Below are 21113 nucleotides of genomic sequence, written 5' to 3'. Positions count from 1 at the left end.
GTGGTGGGTATAGTAATGAATCTGGAGATATGAAGCCCAAAAATGAATCTATCCTTTCTTTAAAAGTGGTTATATTCTATATAAGTTATATATATATATATATATGTATGTGTACAAATACATTTACATATATATATGTGTGTGTACATATATGAAACATTTTAAAAATATATGCAAAAACATGCATATATTTTAAGGAAACTGTGGGAAGGTGCTTGGATTTGGGTATATTATTTTATGTAAGAGATTTACTTGACCAGAGTTTTAAAGGAAATGAGACCTTCTACAAGATGGTAAATTGGGAATAATTTAAAGATACGAAAGAAAGCTAGTACAAAAACCCAGAGATGGAATATTATATGATTAGCAGGAAGGCCAGTTTGTCTAGATTATAGAGTGTAGATTGAGGGGGATGGGATGTATAATAAAATAGCAAAGGCAGGTTGGGACCAAGTTGTGAAGGTAGCTTATATTTGATGATAGAGGCAATATGAGGTCATTAGAACATATCAAATAAGAGACATATTCTGATCTGCATTTTCCAAATAGCATTTTAGGAAATGTGTGGAAGATAGCTTAGAGTGGGTTATATTTAAAGCAAAGATCAATTAGAATATCATTTTAAAATAATATATTAAAGACCTTAGTGGCTTGCATTAGAAATGTGATTTTGTGAGTAGAAAGAAGATAGAGATGAAAGATATTATGAAGAAAGAAACTGCAATCTATGGAGACCAATTTAATATGTTGGTGGATGGGAAACTAAGGAGTTAAGGATAATAATGAGGTTGTGAACTTGTACAATTGGAATGATAGTATTACCCTTGTCAGAAAAAGTCCAAAAGTAGGGTGAGTATCAGAAGTGAAAATAATGAGGTTACTTTTCAAAATGTTGAGCATGAGAAGCTTAGAAGATATTTAATTTGAAATAGCTATCAGAAAACCATGTGTTAAGAATTCAAGCGAAAGACCATGACTAGATATTCAGATTCAAGGAGTCATTTGCTTAGAGATAACTAACCTCTTGAGAGCTGCTGTGGTTCCCAAATGATGAAATATAGAGAAAGAAAATTTTAAAAGGGCCCAGGAAAAGACAAAATTAAGCGGCATGGATGATGGTTGGGCAAAGAAGAATCAAAATTTCCCTTTTTTCATTGTTTTGGTTTTGCTTTTTAATTTTGTGTGGACTAATTAATTATCTGTTGATTTACTTGGTAGTAACAACTTATTTGGCAACCAAATCTCCTTACTTCTTCCTTTCATTCTGCTAGAATTTTATTTAATTTTAATTAGTTGTTGATATATAGATTTACAAAATAATTGTTCACTGCTTCCTTTCAGTAATTGAATTTGATCTAGCTTTAAGTTGTACATTAAACAAGGAAGCTAGGGGATCAGAGGGGCAGATTTGAAGATATTTTCTTTAATATTAATCACTAAGAAAATGCCCCTCATGTTTCTGGTAGAGCATGGACTCAATTCTAAATCAGAAGCAAAGAGGCTGATATGTAGTCATTGACTAGATTTTTATTGAAGTACATATAAGCTTTTTGTAGATGCCCAACCAATTATTGATTAATCATGGCACTATTTTTTACCTGTAAGATTTGACTATTCTTTCTTAAGATAATATAGTACTAAGAAAGTCTCTCCCCACCATTTTCTCTATTTTTCTTTCATGTCATGTCTTTGAAAACCTAAAATATGTCAAGTTAGTCATTCCTGAAAAAAAGATTTTTCCCTTGCCTATTCTTTTATTCTAATAATTTTTGAGATATTTTATCTCAAACTTTCTACCAAAAATGTTAGTTTTTATGCTTATTGAATCAGTTTCTTGGGAAGGTTTGACTTTTTCTTTCTCTTTTGGGAATGTGTTATTTCTTTGGTTTTACTTTACATATTCTATCCTTTAAAAAATCATAACATGATTTTGACATATCACCCTTTTCACAACCAAACTTCTTGAAAACACCATATTCTTTCCCTCCACTTTCTCACCTTCCATTCACATCTCAGTCTTTTGTAGTCTGTACTGATGCTCTTATTGCTATACTAAAACTATTCATTCCCAAGTCACCAATGATCTTTTTATAATGTTATCAAATTAACTTTTTCTCAGTCTCCAAATTTCTTGGCTTCTTGTTTGACAGAAAAAAAAATTATGATCTAAACAACAACAACAAAGGAATAGGAATAACAGTAAAAAACAAACAAGATTCTCAATTGAATATTGAAATAAAACTGCAGTTATCTTACATTTAAAACTCAAAGTGGATACATTTGCAATAGAAAACAGCTAACTACAGTGGGTCCAAAATGCAAATTATTTATTTTTATATTTTTTAAAACTTCCCTATTCACCCCAAAGCCCATTCAGCTTCCTTCAGCATTCCAAAGATGCTTTTCTTCTTGACTATATAATAAAATGACAACTAACCTAAACTACTGACATCACAGAACAATTGCCTATAAATCTAGATCTTTCATACTGAGTTCTTCCTTCATTCATGTCATTATCTTCATTAGTGAGTACAATTATCTGAGAAATCTGTATGCACTATTCATACTGCCAGTTTTGAGTCCATGACAACCTCTGAATGTGCAAAAACAGTCAAAGCAACAATACAAATTAGAGTCTCCAATAAATTTTCTAGCAAGCCAAAGGATATGCTTTTTTTTAAAGTGGTACTTATTAAACCTGAAATATCATCACACTGGAGATTCTTCTTCCAGTGGAAGACATTTACTTTTTAAATTTAATCATGCCATTATATCCCTATCACTTCCTAATTTTTTTACTTACTTTATTTATTAATAGAGTTTATCTGCAAGTGTCTCACCCCTCCCCACCCTCTCTGCATCAAAGAATGTATTGTCTCAGACAGACATGTTCATTCAAATTCAATCTTTCATGTTTTCACCTTTCAGTTCACTCTCTTGAAGTAACATTTATAATTTACTCTTCCAGCATTAATTCTGTAGTTATTTGTGATATTCTCTTAGTTCTATTCATTTCACTGTTATCATCTTATATAGTTCTTTCCAAACTTTTTAAGATTAGCCTAGTTATTGTTTCTTATGGCACGGTAGTATTCCATTAAAATCATATACCACAATATATTTAGCCATTCCCCAAATGATGGACATCCCCTTATTTTCCAATTCCTTGCTCCCACAAAGAGAGCTGCTATAAATATTTTGGGACACATAGATTATTTTCCTTTTCCCCTGATATCCTGAGGAAGCATATTGAGCAATGATATTACTAGATCGAAGGGTATAGACAGTTTTATAACTCTCTGAGTATATTTCCAAATTACTTTTCAGCATGGATGAATCAGCTCATAGCTCTAACAACAGAGCATTAGTGTCCCCATTTTTCTACATTCCCTCTAAATTTGTCATTTTGACCTTTTATCACTTCAACCAATCTGATGGGTGTGAGATATCTCAGAATTGTTTTCCTTTGCATTCCTCTAATTAGTATTGATTTAAAACATTTTTTCATATACTTTATTTGACATTGATTTCTTCATTGGAAAATTGTTTATTCATATCTTTTCCTTATTAATCAGCTGGGGGGATGACTTTTTTATTCTTATAAAATTGACAAACTTATCTATGTATTTTAGATGTGACACCTCTATCTGAGAGGCTGTCTACAAAATCCTCCCTCGCTCAATTCTCTGTTTTCCTTATTATCTTAGCAATATAGGTTTTATTTGACCCAAAACTTTTCAATTTAATGTATTTAAAATTATGTATTTTACAGCTCACAATGCTTTCCATCTCTTGTTAACCTCTAAATTCCTCTCCTATCCAACTGATAGGTAATATGTTCCTTATTCATCTAATCTACTTATGATATCTCCTTTTATGTCTAGATTATGTATCCATTTTGGTGAATGGTATATTATTCTATACCTAGTTTCTGCCAAACTACTTTCTACTTGTCCTAAACATTTTTACCAAAGAGTAATTTCTTATCCCCCAAAACTGAATCTATGCTTTTGTCAAATACAAGGTTGCTTTAATATTTTACTATTGTTTGGTGTATGTCCATTCTGTTCCATGGATCTACTTTTATATTATTTAGCCAGTTAACACATAGTTTTGATAATTACTGCTTTATAATACAATTTAAAATCTGGTACTGCCAGACCGCCTTCCTTTATTTTTTCCCTTGATTCTTTTAATATTAAACATCAAGTAATTCTTCATGTTGCATTAGATGTGATAATGGTTCACTGAGGTTGGATGTAATAGACATCTCTAAAATCTCCAAATTTCTCTTGGCCAGATGTATCCCATATGTTGAATTTAATAGAACTTCTATTATTATGGAATGCAAAGGAACAGACCTTAATACCTAAGGTGGGTCTATATTTATCAAATTATCCAGTCAAATGACATTTGGGAATGTCATTTTTCTATTATATCCATCACAATGAATACAAGTTTGAACTGCACTTGCAATTCCCTTTGTGTAGAAATCAAGGTGGCTTTTCTAGAAGTTTTTTTGTCTCCATCTACATCAACAATGTTTATTACTCCTTTCTGGACTGTTCTCTTAATACCTATGGATTGAACTTTCCTAGTCTTCTTTGAGAAATCATCTGCCATATTATGCTTTCTAACTATAATCTCACCTGAGGCTTTGTCCTGGGCCCTCTTCTCTTTTCTAGGCACACTCTCTTGTTATCAAATATGCAGATTATACTAAAATTGACACTTCTAATTTTTTATCTTTCTTCTGAGTCAGTCCCTCATCTCCACCTGTCTGTTGATCATCAGACACTAACTGCTCCATAGGCATGTCATATTAAAAATATTGGAACCCATTATTTTTCCTTCTAAACTCACCCTTCCTCCATCTTCTGTTGAGGACACTCCCATTGTTTTAATGACCCAATTTCATTACTTTGGAGCCACTTGCCTATTTATTCTTATTCATTCAACCCCACAGACCATTTATCTAAAGAGTTGTCAAGCCTTTCCAATTCTAATATCTGTAATAACTAGCATTTTAAGTTTTGTGAATCACATTTTATTTAATTTGTGTTTTCTTACCTATGTGCATGTTGTTTTATTCCAGTGTAATGAGAGCTCTTTAAGGGCAAGGACTGCCTTGATTTATTTAGTTTTTTTCACTAATCCCATCTTCCTATCATAGTACCTAGAACATCCTGATGTTTAATAAATGCTTGTCAAATTGAATTGAATATATTGGCTTCAAACTACCTAAAATGCCCCTCATTTTGATATAAAAGATCTAATTTGTCTTTTCAATTGTGTTCACTTTTTGTGACCTCATTTGAGATTTTCCTTGCAAATATATTAGAGTACTTTATTTCCTTCTCTATCTTATTTTCTAGATGAGGAATTGAAGCAAACAGGGCTAAGTGACTGCCTATCCTTACATAGCAAATGTTTGAGGTCAAAACCTCAGGGAGATGAGTCATCCTGACTACAGGCCTGGTACTCTATCCATTGTGCCACCTAGCTGCCTCAGTTGAATATTCTAGTAAAAAATTATAGAAATCTAAAAGTTCTATCTACAAAGAATAATTAATATAGTAATATTTGGTAAGCATATATCTGATCATATATTTTGAAATGTTGATTTTAGTGACATAATTATGGCAGTGCAGAAGCTCCATTGTGTCATGTAAATAAGGAATTTTGTTGTTCATTCATTTCAGTTATGTACAACTCTTTGTGACCCCTTTGGGGGTTTTCTTGGAAGAGATACGGGAGACCTTTTGCCATTTCCTTCTCTAGTTCATTTTACAGCTGAGGAAATTGAGGCAAAAGAGTTTAGTGACCTGCCCAGGAATATAGAACTAATAAGTATATGAGGATGGATTTGAACTTAGTCTTCCTGACTCCAGTCTTGGTACTCTATCCCTCTACCACTAGCTGTCCCATGAATATGGGATATTAGGTCTCAAAATGGCGACAGGGGGAAAAGATAATGGGAAGTATAGATTTCTTGATCAGAAGTTGAGACAAATTTTCAGTTTGAGAAGTAATTTGTTCTTCAGACACCAAATTCTAAGTAGGTCTACTAAGAAATGTTATCAATTTTCTTCAATCTAGATATGTATTTCAGTAATTTATCTAAAGTGTGAAAATTTCCATTTGTACCACTAGAAAGCTATAACAGCATTATAGTACAATATCATTCAATTTATCTTTTGATGTCTTTTAGATAAACTGTGTGGTATTGGATGGGATTGCATACACATATCTTGCTGAGATATTTATGGTTTGAAACATATTTTCATATTCCAAATTTCTTTGCCCTCAATTCCCAATTTACAGAATTTTTTTATTTTTAATCAAGTTAAAGTTAGTTTTGTTGAGAATAGTATGTATATATATATATATATATATATATATATATATATATATATATATATATAATCAATTCTTTAACTTTGCCCAAAATTTGCCATAGAACAGAATTCAGTCAAAGACTGAAATTTCTTAGACCTCATTCAGAAGAGGTCAGTTCCCAGAGAAACAACAGAAATTCTTTTAAAGTTAAATCATCGAAAAATATACCTCCCCATGGATCTCCAGAATAGTTTTACAGAAAAGCTACAGGGACCATAGTGCCCTGAAATCTTAATATCCCTAAAACTAATATGGAATATTAATTAGCACTATTTTCATGTTCTTATCTTGAAAGCTAGAATATCTTCAGAGTAGAAAGTCTCTACTTTCTGAGAAATCCCAAGCATTAAAATGCTTATATTTTACTATCATGTAAATCAGAGCTCAATAGTAATAAAAATCAAATTAGAAATAAGCATATCACAAGATTCTCATAGATCTCTATGTTATCTTGTGAATGAAATGCTGAGAATCTTAAGTCTGTCACTGAGGACAGAAATGATATTAAATATTTAATATTGTTAGTGTTAACTTTTCTCTCCTGAGAAGAAATCTTTTCCTCCTCTCTCCCCAACATGATGTCTCCCTGCCATACTCATGACAAATATTTCTTAGAGTATATTTTTCAGTAATTCTAGTACCTTTAATATGATAAGTTGATTTTCTGAAAACATGAAGTTACATGATTCATTCAAATTAATCACCTTCATTTTAAGGGAAGGTAACTTTGAAAACATATAGTAAAGTTGAATTTCTTGTTTTCAGGCAGAAGTAATCCTCTTTAGTTTCATTTTTTTCCCCTATAAATGGGATCAGAATTATTTCTGATCAAACTCCATTTTCTTCCTCTGCCTTGTCCTATTTCACAATTGTTTGGTTTGAGATATTAGAATAAAATATTCTATTTCAAAAATGGATAGAGAAAAATATTATTTAGAATTAAGGCTTATGCATTAGAACAGCTCCTTGAATATAATGGGCAGCTAATAAACATGTCTGATTCGATTGACTTGAATTTGTTTCATGCTTTCTCTTTACATCTGCAAAAAATATGATTTTAAAAACTAAGGTTGTTTAAAAATATTTTGTTCTTATCTTAAACATTTCATGAATTCTTTAGTTCATTATTTTCCTCAAGACTTCAAGCCTCAGGGTCGAACAAAATCATGAATATCGATGTTACATCCTTTGCATTTATTTTTCATGATAAGAATTTCATTCCTCACTTTTACCCATTATTTTTGTTGAAACACTTAGACAGAGTACATTTGGGGAGTGAGATTGCCACATTTCAATTTCTCAGGAATGTGAAGGAAAAAAGGAATGGCAGCATTTTAAAAAAGAGGTTGATGATTTCCTAAAGAAATGTCTTTTATTAGGTGTCCCCTCAAGATACAACTATTCAAAACATTGTCTCACTTTACAGCTTGCCTTTGTAAACCTAAAACAGAATAAATTAGCATGATCCCCCTTTAGAGCTGCTACCCAACCTCCTCTAATCTGAAGACGATGAGAGTGTGACAGGAAATTTAAGATCTCATATGTTACCTGAAAGTCAGAATTAGGCACAGAATTGCTGCCAGATCTAACTTAATGCATATGAAAAACAACACAGTAAGATTGCTTTGAAGGGAAAAAAGAAGTGAATGCTTGAGAAAATGTGAAAGATCCTTTTTGTTACCCTGAGAGCAAACAGTTCAAAACCTCCAAATGGAATTGCTTTTATAATAACCATGTTTAATGCAAATTCTATTCAAGATACAAAAGCCAGATGGGCATATATTTCTTGTTTGATAAAAGAGTAATTTAAAAGGGAATGTACATTAACTAAGGTTTCATAACATTGTACCTTCAGGGGATTAAGAGATTCAAAACCTTTGAAGTCTGCAGATTTTATTTTATTTACTTACAAGGATGAAGTTCTTAGTGATTTGTTTCTATAGGAAAATTGCCCATTAGAGTTTGTATTGATTTGCCTTTCTCAAAATGAAAGAAACAAATGTAATTCATTAGCAGGTTATTACTGACTCTCCTTTAATATTGAGTATCAAGAACTTTGTCTTTATTAACCAGCAACATGTTTATGAGAAGTACTTGCTAAAACTGGCAAGAAACAGAAAGTTCAACTTGGGCCATGCCTGTGATCAGGTCCAGCTGGCATTGCAATATACAATTGCTGAACCCTGTCTTCCATAATACAAACTGCTCCAGAAGATAACCAGAATAGTTAGATTGTTGATATTATCACCTGATCACCTCCCTGGGTTGACTTCACCATATTATGAGTAATTTGTGTAACTTATGCAAGAACCCTTCATTTAGGCACCTTTTCTGTGCTTAATGAATGGCTTGTTGAGTGACTGAACCCTTATTTACTTAAAATATCTTCCCCAGTCTTGACTTATTTAAATTTCAACCTATTTTTGAAGACCCAGTTTAATTCCCACCTATCTTTTGGAGCTTTTGTAGATCACTTGATAATCTTGTACATTTGTAGCCTGTTTTCTGTCATTTTACTTTTAATTGCAAATTGCATTTTATTATCTGCTAACCGTATATTTTTTGAAGAAAAACAAGTGGGAATAAGGGATTTGGGTGACTGCTATGTGGTAGGCACTGTGTTAAGAACTATATAAATATATTTCCTTTGATCCTTACAAAAACCCTGTGAAGTAGGTACTATAATTATCCTCTTTTACAATTGAGAAATGTGAAGGAGATAAAGATTAAGTGACAGATCCATGATGCCCACAGAGTTAGCAAATGTTGTAACAAATATTTGAACTCACGTCTTCTTAGACTAAATCCACTTTATCCACCTGTCTGCTTTAGGGAAACATACATGCACACAGGTATGTATATATACACATATGTCACTCTTCTCAATATGTAGCACAATGCTGAACATATAATGAATCCTCAATAATGAATTATTTAATTGATTTAGTTAAATCTTCCTAGGCTTTCTACATCATCATAAGACCAACATCCTAAGAATGCAATTTGGAAGAGTTTGGCTGTTACATGTATATTCAAAGAAGTTCTCCATAAGTTAGAGTAAAAACGTGCTTATTTACCTATGCATGTTGAGCTGTAGACAATTTGAATTTGCAGAGTCACAGGAATCATAAACCTCTTTATCATCATTTTTGCTATACTTATTCTACTAAAAATCAAAACACATTATTTATGAGTTATTCTGCATTCTCCTTTTCTGGCATTTTAGTTGGTCATTGTTGTGACAATCTGGTGAAGTTATTGGATCCTTTTGCAATAAGAGGTTTCAAAATTATTGCAAGATAAACCAATTAGAAGGAAATGAGAGGAATAAGCATTTATGTAGCATCTGTTAGAGCACTTCACAAATATTATCTTCTTTCATGCTCACAACCCTGTGAGGTAGGTACTATGATTATCCCCTTTTTTAAGTTGAAAAACTGAGAGAAACATTTTTTTTGCTAACTTTTTTTAATGACTTGCCCAAGGTCACACAGATAGTAAATGTCTGAGTTTGGGATTTGAAATCAGGTCATCCAGATTCCAGGGCTAGTGCTTTATCCACTGTGCCGCTTATCTATTTCTAACTTAGTTTAAATTTATATTTTTTCCCATCCAAGTTCATGGAGCCCAAGTTAAGAACCCCTTATCTAGAATGGGAATGATCAAAGTTGATTGGGGTTAGTTAGTGAAGGAATCTTGGACGAAGTCATATTTTAGATTATTTTATATCCTACCCTTTAAGATTCAGCTTCAATTTTCTGATCAAAACTGATCTATGAGTTAGTGAATTGTACACCTCCCCACCCAACCCTGCCATTTTACATTTTTCATTACACCATGCATGGTGGCACTCCATATCAAAGAAGAGAGTGCTACAAAAGTAATAACTTGGGAATGCAGACACCTGGATTCTAGTCCTGGATTTGCCATGGACAAATAATTTAACTAAAAATAAAACATATTTCCTCCTATCTAAGGTCCCTTTTAGTTCTTGAAGTTTAGTTGAATAAAAGGAGAATTATGGATTTCAGTGAGTAAGGAAGGGAATGTGTCCACAATTATGTTATTTTGTGAATTAGCAAGTATCAACAGCCTTTCCTAGAATGCACTCTTCCCTCTACCCCTCTTTGTCTGGTAAAAGTTTAGAAATTAACACTTACTTGCCTCTTCCACATCATTATCATCATAAGCAATGCTTAACATTTTTTATAGAGCTTTAAGGTTTACAGAGTACAATAGATATATCTAATTTGATTCTTATAACAACTGGGAGGTATAGGTGTTCACGTTATTACCATTATATAAATGAGGAAAGTGAGACTAAGTAAATTGGGTGACATATGCAAGGTGATACAGCTAGTAAATGCCTGAGGTGGGATTTGAACTCAGGTTTTTCAGACTCCAACTCTAATACTCTACTCATTGGACTAACTACCCACTGAAGAGATTCGAGTTCTCGTATTACTTAATTTTGGTTGACAAAATGCTTTATAACTTCTGCATTTCCCATAAGTGTATGTTATCTCTTTAGCCAGATCATAAATTTCTTAAGCACAAGGAGTATGTCTTTTAATTATGTTGCCTCCTTCCTCTCCCAAATACCTAGTGAGTCAGCAGATGGTGAGTAAGTGTTTGTTAACTAATTATAAAATGATAGACTCCTAAAGCTGGGAAAGGACTTTTAGAGATTGATATATCTATCTCCATGCCTCTAGGTGGGACCATACATAAACCACCACTGCAGATGGCTGGCTAACTACTTTATACCTAATTCTCTCTAGGGAAAGAAATTCTACAACTTCACAGACATTTCTCCCTTAGTAATTAATAATCCTTAATGCCAAGAGAAATTCTTCCTTATGTTTTGTCTAAATTTCACAGCAAGAATATAAGCTATTTTTCTTTTATTTTGTCTTCACAAGTGACAGAAAATAGTAGGTTTCCACCTTGTATATTTTACTCATTGAAAAAATATTATTGTAGCTTTTTAATCTTATGTCTATATTATAATTATTTTTTTTATTTTTCTTGTAACTTAAGTTACATGATCAGTTTTCAACCCTTTATTTCTTTTGTATTAACTGATGACTAATACACCTATTAATTTATCCTATTTAACACAGGGTCATAGATTTTAAGTTAGAAGAGACATTAAGGATCTTATAACAATGTCTTCATTTTTGAGTTCATGAAATCCTACATGTAGTGTTTAAACCCTTCATATTACAGTTGAATTAATTCCATTGTCCATTCAGTCAGTTAAGTGATGTTCCCAAAACAGAGATCCAATCATGTTACTCCCTACTGCCCTACTCAATAAACTCCACTTATTTCCCACTGACACTTGGATTAAAATACAAGACATTCTGCTTGGCATTCAAAATCCTTTATGACTTAGCCCCCTTCCACCTTTCCAGTCTTCTTACTCCCTAGCACATACTCTTTGAACCAGTGATACTGGCCTCCTAACTGTTGCACTAACAAGACCCTCCATCTCTTGGCTTTTGGCATTCACACTGGATGTCACCCAAGCTTAGAACACTGTCCTTTTTCTGCTCAGAATACTGGCCTCCCTGGCTTTGAATCCCAACTAAACTCCCACCCTCCTACAAGAAGTCTTCCATAATACCTCTTAATTCAAGTGCTTTCCTTCTTTTAAATATCTTCTATAAGTGTTGAATATTGGTGGGGTTTGGGGACAAATTTGTTTGCATGTTGTCTCCCTGATTAGATGATAAGCGTCTTAAAGACTGGGATGGACAGTTTCCTCCTGTTGTAGACTCTTAAAGTTGGGGAAGGACTTTTAGAGATTGATATATCTATCTCCATGCCTCTAGGTGGGACCATACATAAGCCACCACTGCAGATGGCTGGCTAACTACTTTATACCTAATTCTCTCTAGGGAAAGAAATTCTACAACTTCACAGACATTTCTCCAGGACTTAGCATGGTGCCTGTCATATAGTACGTGTTTAATGAATATATTTTTGAATTAAATTGAATTAAATATAGCTTAAAAGCTGAAAAAAGCAGCCCCCCACTCAGAAACTGCTTACCTCCTTCATGGAGGATATAACAGTCAAACAAATGTATATATACATTTCTGTATATATGTTACCAGTAGAGTAAAGGAAGAGCTGTCATAAGTCCTTTAGTTTCCTGGAGTGATTATGAATTATTTTTCTGCAAGGATACTTTGGTAAAAGGTGGAGTAGAGTGAGTAAGTATATATAAGTATACAATTTGGTTTAGGCAGCTAGGTAATACATAGAGCACTAACTGGCCCAGTGTTAAGAAGACTGGAGTTCAAATCTATTCTTAGACATTAACTAAGTGTGTATTTCTAGGCAAATCACTTTGACCTGCCTGCTTCAGTTTTCTCATCTGAAAAAAAAAACCAGGGTTAATAATAGCCCAATCATGATCATATTTCATTAAGATGAATTGAGTTGAGTTTTACCTTTCCTTCAATGTCCAACGCAAATACTTTATCTTCAATAAAACTCTCATCTAGTGATGTTTTACCCTATTGAACTCTCATAAATTTTGTCATTATTATTGTTCTCTATTACAATTCAAACTGTGTGTATTTTCATGTGTATGTATATCCATATGATTGCCTTCTCAGTTACAATGTCTGTCCATTAATGTCAGGGATAAGCGTTCATTCTTCTTTGAATTCTCTGTATCGAACTGAAGATATTGTAGTTAGTAATAGTCTTGCATTAAATATTTATAGATGGATCTACATCCACTTAGCCCTGTTTGCCTCAATTTCCTCTTCAGTAAAATGAACTAGAGAAGGAAATGGCAAACCACTCCAGTATTTTTTCCAAGAAAACCCAAAATTGTGATCAAGGAGAATCTGACATGACTGAAACTACTGAACAAAAAGATCTAACTCAGTTAAAATACAGTGACTAATATATGAAGTTAGGAAACCAATTGCTACTCCACCTCACCAAGGTATTTTTATGTAAGTACCTAAACCTATACGAAAATTCAAATCACTTTGGCTTTATTGGAAAATAGTTTGTGATAGAATACATGGGTCATATATCCAAATAGGAATAGCGTCTTAGAATGTATTTACTTTGAAAAGGAATCCAAAACTTTATGAATACACAGAATGATTCCACTAATTGCTTTTTTCTTTCTTTTCATGTTATTTTGGTCATTATGGTACAAGAAAATTATATTAATTTTAAAGGAGATTTTATTTTTTCTTCCTTCAAAATTCCATACATATTATAATTTAGAATTGTATTTTTAGTACTTAATTATGTGTGGATTTGACCTGGTTTCTCATTTTATCTCTCTAGGTCTTTTTTGTTTTTCTTTGTTCTGTTACATACATATAAATCTACAGATGTGGGAGGAATACATACCTCCCTATTTAGATATATGCTTACATATTTTTATGGATATATAATTCATTAAGAGCATTCCCACCACCAATATATGTTGAAACTTCAATATCTTCTTATCCCTGAGGTCATCATTGGTTCTTCTCTTCATCCTTCATCTTCAACCCTCTACCCTTCTAATAAGTCAAGATTTATTTTATCACTTGAGGTCCATTTTTTTTGTTTTTATTGAAAAAAAACTTTTTCCCCATTTTTCCAGGAACTATTTCAATCTTTGTGATAACCTGAAGAATAAAGAATTATTTCTCTAGTCCTTTTTACTTTTTCTTTTAGATTGGAGGCTATTCTGTACTTTGCACACAACTAGATAACCATTTCTTGGCTATTACAGAAAGGGAAAGATCACATACTCTTTTTAGTTTACTCCCAAATTCTTCAAGTCTTTCATACTCATTGAAATGAATTCTCCAGACCTCAACATTCTCTTGTAGTTGGCCATTCTTTTGGCTAAAGTCTATAACAATTTTTAAAAAAATTAACCATACTGGGTTTGGAACTATTGGAATTTGTTTATTAATAGTATTCTTCTAAGTGACCTTAAAAGCAAACAAAAACAAATAAATAGCAAAACTTTAATTTGTTTAGACTATGCTCACTTTGTTTTTTGAAACTATGAAAGTCTCTTCTAAACTTTTAGTTCTATATAAATTTATTATTCCTTCTTTAGGCCATCTCTAGGGTACCTTACAAGTTTTCTTAATAAGTCCATATACCTAGGTAATTTCAGAATGGAAACTCATTGTCCTGATCTTCCCTTCTTTAGTACAAAACCATAGTTTATCTGAAATTTATAGTCTTGGAGAGTTGCCTGGAATTCATGGCCACAAACTTGTATGTCAGTGGCAGGACTTGAACAAATTCTTCCTAATTTCAAGTGCAGCTCTCTATCCAGTATATCATACTCATGTCATATATTCATAGTCAAAAAGTATTATGTAGCTTGATTACTTTAAATTTAGTCCACAGAAGGCAACAGAACAGTCATTGACATGAATTTTACAGTCTTTAGACACAAAGTTCATCAATGAATTCCTTTTTAAAAAAAGGAAAAAGAAAGAAAAAGAAAAATTGTTATCATCTAGCAGCCATTTAGAGCATCTATTCTCAATTACATGATGGTTTTAAAAAGTTATCTAATTGTCTTTCCATTGCCTTTTGGCTCTGATTTTTTTACATGGTCAATGGGTGATTAGATGACAAGATTATTAGAACTGTACACATATTAATATATTTCACCTACCTATGACATCATGGGCAGCTAGGTAGCACAGTGGATTGAGCATTGGGCTTGGAATCAAGAAGATTCATCTTCATGACTTCAAATCTGATATCAGAACTTTACTAGTTGTATAACCCTGGGCAAGTCACTTAACCCTGTGGGCCTCAATTACTCATCTGTAACATGAGCTAGAGAAGGAAATGGCAAACCACTTTAGTGTACTTGCCAAAGAAATCCCAACTAGGATCACAAAGAGTCAGCCATGACTGAAAACAACTCAAAAAAAACAAAATAACCTAAGTAGTTATAGTGAATCCTTAGATAGCTTTAATCTTCTTGATATCAGATATATTAGTGATTCTTCTTTGTCCATTTGGAACTATTCTTCCACAGTTATACTTCTAAATATACAAAAGTGGCCTGGTTTTTGTACAATGTTTGGATGACCTTGGGATTCCTGGAGATACCCACAAAAGGGAGAACTAGGGGTAAGGAGAGGTCAAAGTAAGGGATTTGCATTTAAAAATTCACTATTTTGATATTTCAAAAGTTATTCAATTTCATCTGCATATGCATTTCCCCAATAATAAATCAATCTATCTTTAAGAATTTATTAAGGGGGCAGCTGGGTAGCTCAGTGGATTGAGAGCCAGGCCTAAAGACAGGAGGTCCTAGGTTCAAATCTGGCCTCAGACACTTCCCAGCTGTGTGACCCTGGGCAAGTCACTTGACCCCCATTGCCTAGCCCTTACCACTCTTCTGCCTTGAAGCCAATACACAATATTGACTCCAAGATGGAAGGTAAGGGTTTAAAAAAAAAAGAATTTATTAAATACCTTCTCTATGTCAGGTACTATGATAGATTCTGGATCCCCTTATTAATATAGATCATGATGCTTCTAAATACCATAGTGATTTTGATTTGCTATGACAATAAAAATCCATTACTGGGAGGCCATAATTCTTATTATAGGCTTCTCTGAATTTAGCTAGTCTTGACATTGGATGAGAACATAGTTTTACACTGGAGCTTTATTTGAATTGTTTCCACTTTGTAATAGGATCTACTAGAGTTAACCTTCAAGAACACAAAATCACTTTCTTTGGTATATTGAGGCATTTGATTAAATTTTTAAAAGAGGAAATACTTCAAATACAGATATGGTGAATATTCAATTAAAATTATATGGTGGCAAGTTTCTTCACATTTTGCATGAGCTCATAATTCTGAAGAAATCTTTCTTTAAGGCATTCAGTGGTGGAAAGCCACAGAAGATGTTTCACTGAATTGTACATGATTCTGCTACAAAATGATACCTTTTAATAATTGTAATTTTATTCTGTGTTTTGTCTATAGAAAATGATACCATCTACTGGACAGACATGGGCTTCAATAAAATTAGCAGAGCTAAAAGAGATCAGACTTGGAAGGAAGATATTGTTACAAATGGTTTGGGAAGAGTGGAAGGCATAGCAGTTGACTGGATTGCTGGTATAATCCATGACATTCTTTACCTTTTCACAACAATTTTGCTAGGGGCTCAATCTGCTTTGTCAAAATTCTGTTTCTGGCTCATAACAATAAACTCTTGTACTTGTAGCCATGGGGGTAAATAGTCTGTTTTGCTTTCAGCACCACTCTTTCTACTGCTTCAGAGCCTCTGGATATGTGTTTTTATGTAGAAGTAGATTATCCAGTGTTAACTTTGCCAAAGTCCCCTGAGAGCTCCACAAGGCAGGGAAAAAGGAAAAAAAAATAAACGTGCCTTAGAAGTTCTCTTTTACCTGAAGACAGTTGGAAAGTTATAATACACCCACCCTTTCTTGAGGTGGCAAAAGTTTCAGTTTATTTTTGACAGCTTAAAGTACCAGTGTATTATTTAAACTGGAAATCTTTGAGAACATGCTTAGAAATGTTCATATATTAGACATTTATAGTATTTTGCTAGCAGGAAGATGATGAAAACAAAAGAAAATAAGAAAAGTAGATTAAAAATGATCTTGTCAATTATGCAAGCATACTGAAATTCAATTTTAGCTTTTCTTGTTATTTCTTACTTATGATATTACTAAAATGTTTGGTCTTTCTTCCAGGTAATATATATTGGACAGACCATGGCTTCAACTTGATTGAAGTTGCAAGACTTAATGGTTCATTCCGATATGTAATCATTTCTCAAGGCCTGGATCAACCAAGATCTCTAGCTGTACACCCAGAGAAAGGGTAATTTCATTTCAATACATACATGCATACATTATATATTAACATACACACACACACATATATATATATGTATAAAAGAGAGAGAGAGAGTCAGAGACAAAATCAGAGAGAATGAAACAGATACAGAGACTAAGGTACAGAAACAGAGACAGAGGCTATTTTTTAAGAGCAGATTTTTATGTTTTCATGAATAAAGCCAACTTTCCTGTGAATATGTATTTTATATCTAACATCTGGAATGAAACCCATAAACATTTAGCTTAAGTTTTCAATATAATAAGTTTATTCATTATGCCAATTCTTCATATATATGTGTATATGTATACCCACATATGCATTGCTGTCTATGTGTATTGTTTATAAATATCACATTTGATAGCAGGAGTCACAGAAATGTTCCCAGGGATTCTCAAACTAGGATTCTATTTGTTATCTATACATTTCTTATAAATGGCATCTTTCTCCTCCCTCTACTGAAATTACTTGGTCTGAAATCAGTGATTCCTCCCCCCCCCCCAAAAAAAAATAAAACACACACTTGCCCAAGCTAATAGTATTCTATTGATAGTAAGTCTTCTTGACCTTCAATACTTGGTATCTTATAATCTCCAAACTTTATGTCTCAAATTGAACTTATTCTCTTCCCTTTTTCTCAATCATCCCAATTTCTGCCAGTGGTATGGGTATTCTTCCAGCCTCAAAAGCTAGAAGCAGTATCATAGAGTCCTCTGTCTTTGTTCATTAAATCCCATCTGCCATATTATGCCATTTATGTCTTCAAAATACAATTCAGATTTAAGTTTTCCCCTTCATTATAACTACCATCATAGAACTGAACATATAGAAGAAGTTAATAAATATATGTTGATCAATTTAATAGATTTTTAGAACCTTTTATTATGCTATTCTCAGTCATGCTGGAACAGGAACAATTTTATACAGAAACATTTTAATATTAATTTAGAATGCATCAATCAAACATTTTCCTCAAGGCTCCAAGATAAGAAAAGATATAGCCTATTAAAATGATGGGCTTATCAGCAGGAAATCTTTATCCTAGCCTAGAAGCTTTGGAAGTATGTGTATGGCTATCCTTCATCACACATGTTTACTCATATAGTTCCTATAAAGAAAAAAAGTAAAATGTGTAGACAATATAAAACTGAACATATATTGGCATCTAAGTTCTATTGCATGGTAATTCAGAGTCAAAATCCATATCCCAACGGTAAAGTATAGTATTTTAGTAATCTATTTGAAGTAAAAACATGTCAAATATTTTTGCCAAGAGAAAAGGTGAACCATAATGAAGTAAATTAACTGAATCTGAGATATTAAATGTACCTTGAAAAATGGGCATGAACAATAGGATATATAATGTCTTTTTAAATAATATGCTTAAGTTAAGCTTTAAAGCCATCCTCTCCACGTTCACTGATTTTTTTAAATGTGTGTATGTCAAAGCATGATAGAAATTATGTATGTGAATTGGTGTGCATACATGTAAAAAGCATGAAATAATAGAACAATAGATTTGACAAAAGAAGACAAGGCATCATATGTCTGTTAATGCAGTTTCTGTGACAATGGGAGAGTCCTTTAAAAAAAAATCTCTATTTTCCTCAGTTTCCTCTGCTGTAAAACTGAGAGATTTTCTAATAAGATGCCTTCTAGCTCTGGAGCCTAAAATTCTACCTTTACAAATGTGAACTTTTAAAAGGTGAATTTCTAGCTAAAGCAGTTTGAGAAATTGCTTCAGCAAACATAGTTACATTTAGAAGGGGAAGGTTGCTTATAAGATACTCCAGAGGAAAGAGTTTCTTTTTGTGATGATGGCCTTGGAAATATGAATCTTTCAATGGCAGTTCTTCTCCAGTGTGTCATCCCCCTTCAGTAACACTTCCACATGACTAACACTTTCATCTTAAGGGTTACATCTTTGACCACAGAGAAGAATTTTCCCATGAGGCCCAGTTCAAGCCCTGCACTTCCACCCAAATATCTTATTAAGGAGTCAGGAAGGAACCCTTTTCCACGCCTCTCAAAGAGGTTTTTTATAGAAAACTATCCCTCTATCATTGCAGATATTGACCTGGGAATTCTTCGTCTATATTGAACATGAAATAAGAATGAAATCTATTCTATGTTTGATAAAGCATGAAAGAGAAATTGTATACCACTTAAATGGAAATTAGTTGAAATGATGAGAAAATGTGTCACCCTGGCCTTGACTCATCTCTCTTTAATAGTAGTGATAGTTGCTATTGGTGAAGGTTATAGGTGTGGCCATGGGACTAGACCAGAAGAGTTGTCTTTGAGGTAAAACATTAGAGAATGATCAGAAGTCATTTTGTCCTTCTAAGTCAAGAGGGCTAGAGAAAGGGAATGTATATAGAAAAGATAATATCCCTGAAAAAAGAGCATGCTATAATTAAAATATGCAAAATTACTGAGTTCATATTTCCCCAAGATTTTTAAAGACAGAAAAGTAGAGTTATCTGGAAAACTACCACCGTGACAACAACAGAATAAATATTATTTTTAAGTTTCCCATACTTTAAACTTAAATTTTAGGGATTTTTGTTATTTGTCCTTTTCTATTTTTGAGATTGCGTCTCCCTGTCTCTCCTAGATTAATAACACTACAGCTTCTCATGAGAATTATCTCTGCTGACTGGCATGGGAACTTAAACTTGCCATATGTAGGAACTGGGCTAGTTTCAGGCATCCTGATGATTCCCCTCCTCCCCACTCCTAATGGCTCATCGAATTAGTGCTGGACATTGACTACAGCTCAGAACTACCAAGCCCAAACAATCCCTCAGTCTTGGTTTCTGCAGGTAGCAGGGATGCAAGCATGTCATCATGCTTAACCTCGAAAGATAGATTTTTTTTTATAGCTTGCCATCTGTCTTAGAATCAATAATAAGTATTACTTCCAAGGCAGAAGAGCAGTAAGGGGTAGGCAATTAGAGTTAAATGATTTGCCCCGGGTCACATAGCTTAGGAAAAATCTGGAGCCAGATCTGTCCCCATCACCTTCCATCTCTAGGCCTGGACCTTTATCTACTGAGCTGGCTAGCCACCACAAAAAGATAGATTTTTAATGCTATAATATCTGATTATATACATCATATTAATATTCTAAAGTGAGAGTAAAGCTTAGTATTAGAAGTGGATTGGTAAAATGAACTGATATGTTATTTCATTTCAATAGCCATCTGTTAAGTGTCTACTATGTTATAGACAATTTTAGAAACTAAGCATAGGAAGATGAAATGTCACAGACTCTTATTGTCAAAGTACTTAAAATCTAATAGGGGAAGAAAATGTAAATAACTATAATTCAAAGCAGAATTTGATTATGACAAAGGCAAAGTATTTTGAGATGAATCTTAAGGTAGAAATTACTTCCAACTGTATTGATCAGGGAAAGCTTCAAATTGCAAAAGGGACTGAGTTTGGACCTTGAAGGAAAAGAGATTTCAGTAGGTATAGGAGGGATTTGGGAGGCCAGAAATTCACTCCAGGTATGGTCAAGGTATTATGATCCTGTTAAATATTTGTCTTGGGGATATACAAGGATCCATATTTTATCACTTGAAGGCTCTCCATTGATACAGATCACAACTGTTATTTTTGTTAATTAGAGGTTCAAAGGAGAATAGAAATGGTAATAAAAAATACCACCCAACAGTCAAATGATCCGAGGCCTTAGCTAAAATTGGACGTCAGATATTCCATATATTGTTTGATCAGTTCCCTATCCAGTTTCCTAGAGCCTTTTCCAGTATGGACTCCAAAGACATAGCCTTCAAGAATCCAGAGGCTCTTTTAGGCCAC

At 33.2% G+C, this 21113-nt stretch overlaps 1 protein-coding gene across 7 annotated transcripts in view; it reads left to right on the top strand.

Annotated features, from left to right (window-relative positions):
• Window positions 1–21113, top strand: part of LRP1B (LDL receptor related protein 1B) — a 2480145-nt gene that overhangs the window by 1787799 nt on the left and 671233 nt on the right. For all 7 annotated transcript variants that reach the window (XM_007494117.3, XM_056797188.1, XM_056797186.1 and 4 more), the window contains 2 exons: window positions 16404–16538; window positions 17141–17270. In XM_007494117.3, coding sequence (XP_007494179.2) covers window positions 16404–16538; window positions 17141–17270 — 265 coding nt within the window. The remainder of the gene's footprint in view (window positions 1–16403; window positions 16539–17140; window positions 17271–21113) is intronic.

The sequence above is a fragment of the Monodelphis domestica genome, chromosome 4, assembly GCF_027887165.1.
Source record: "Monodelphis domestica isolate mMonDom1 chromosome 4, mMonDom1.pri, whole genome shotgun sequence".
NCBI classification, from domain to species: domain Eukaryota; kingdom Metazoa; phylum Chordata; class Mammalia; order Didelphimorphia; family Didelphidae; genus Monodelphis; species Monodelphis domestica.
Note: the sequence above shows the minus strand (reverse complement) of the source record. Positions and strands in the feature narration are given on the sequence as shown.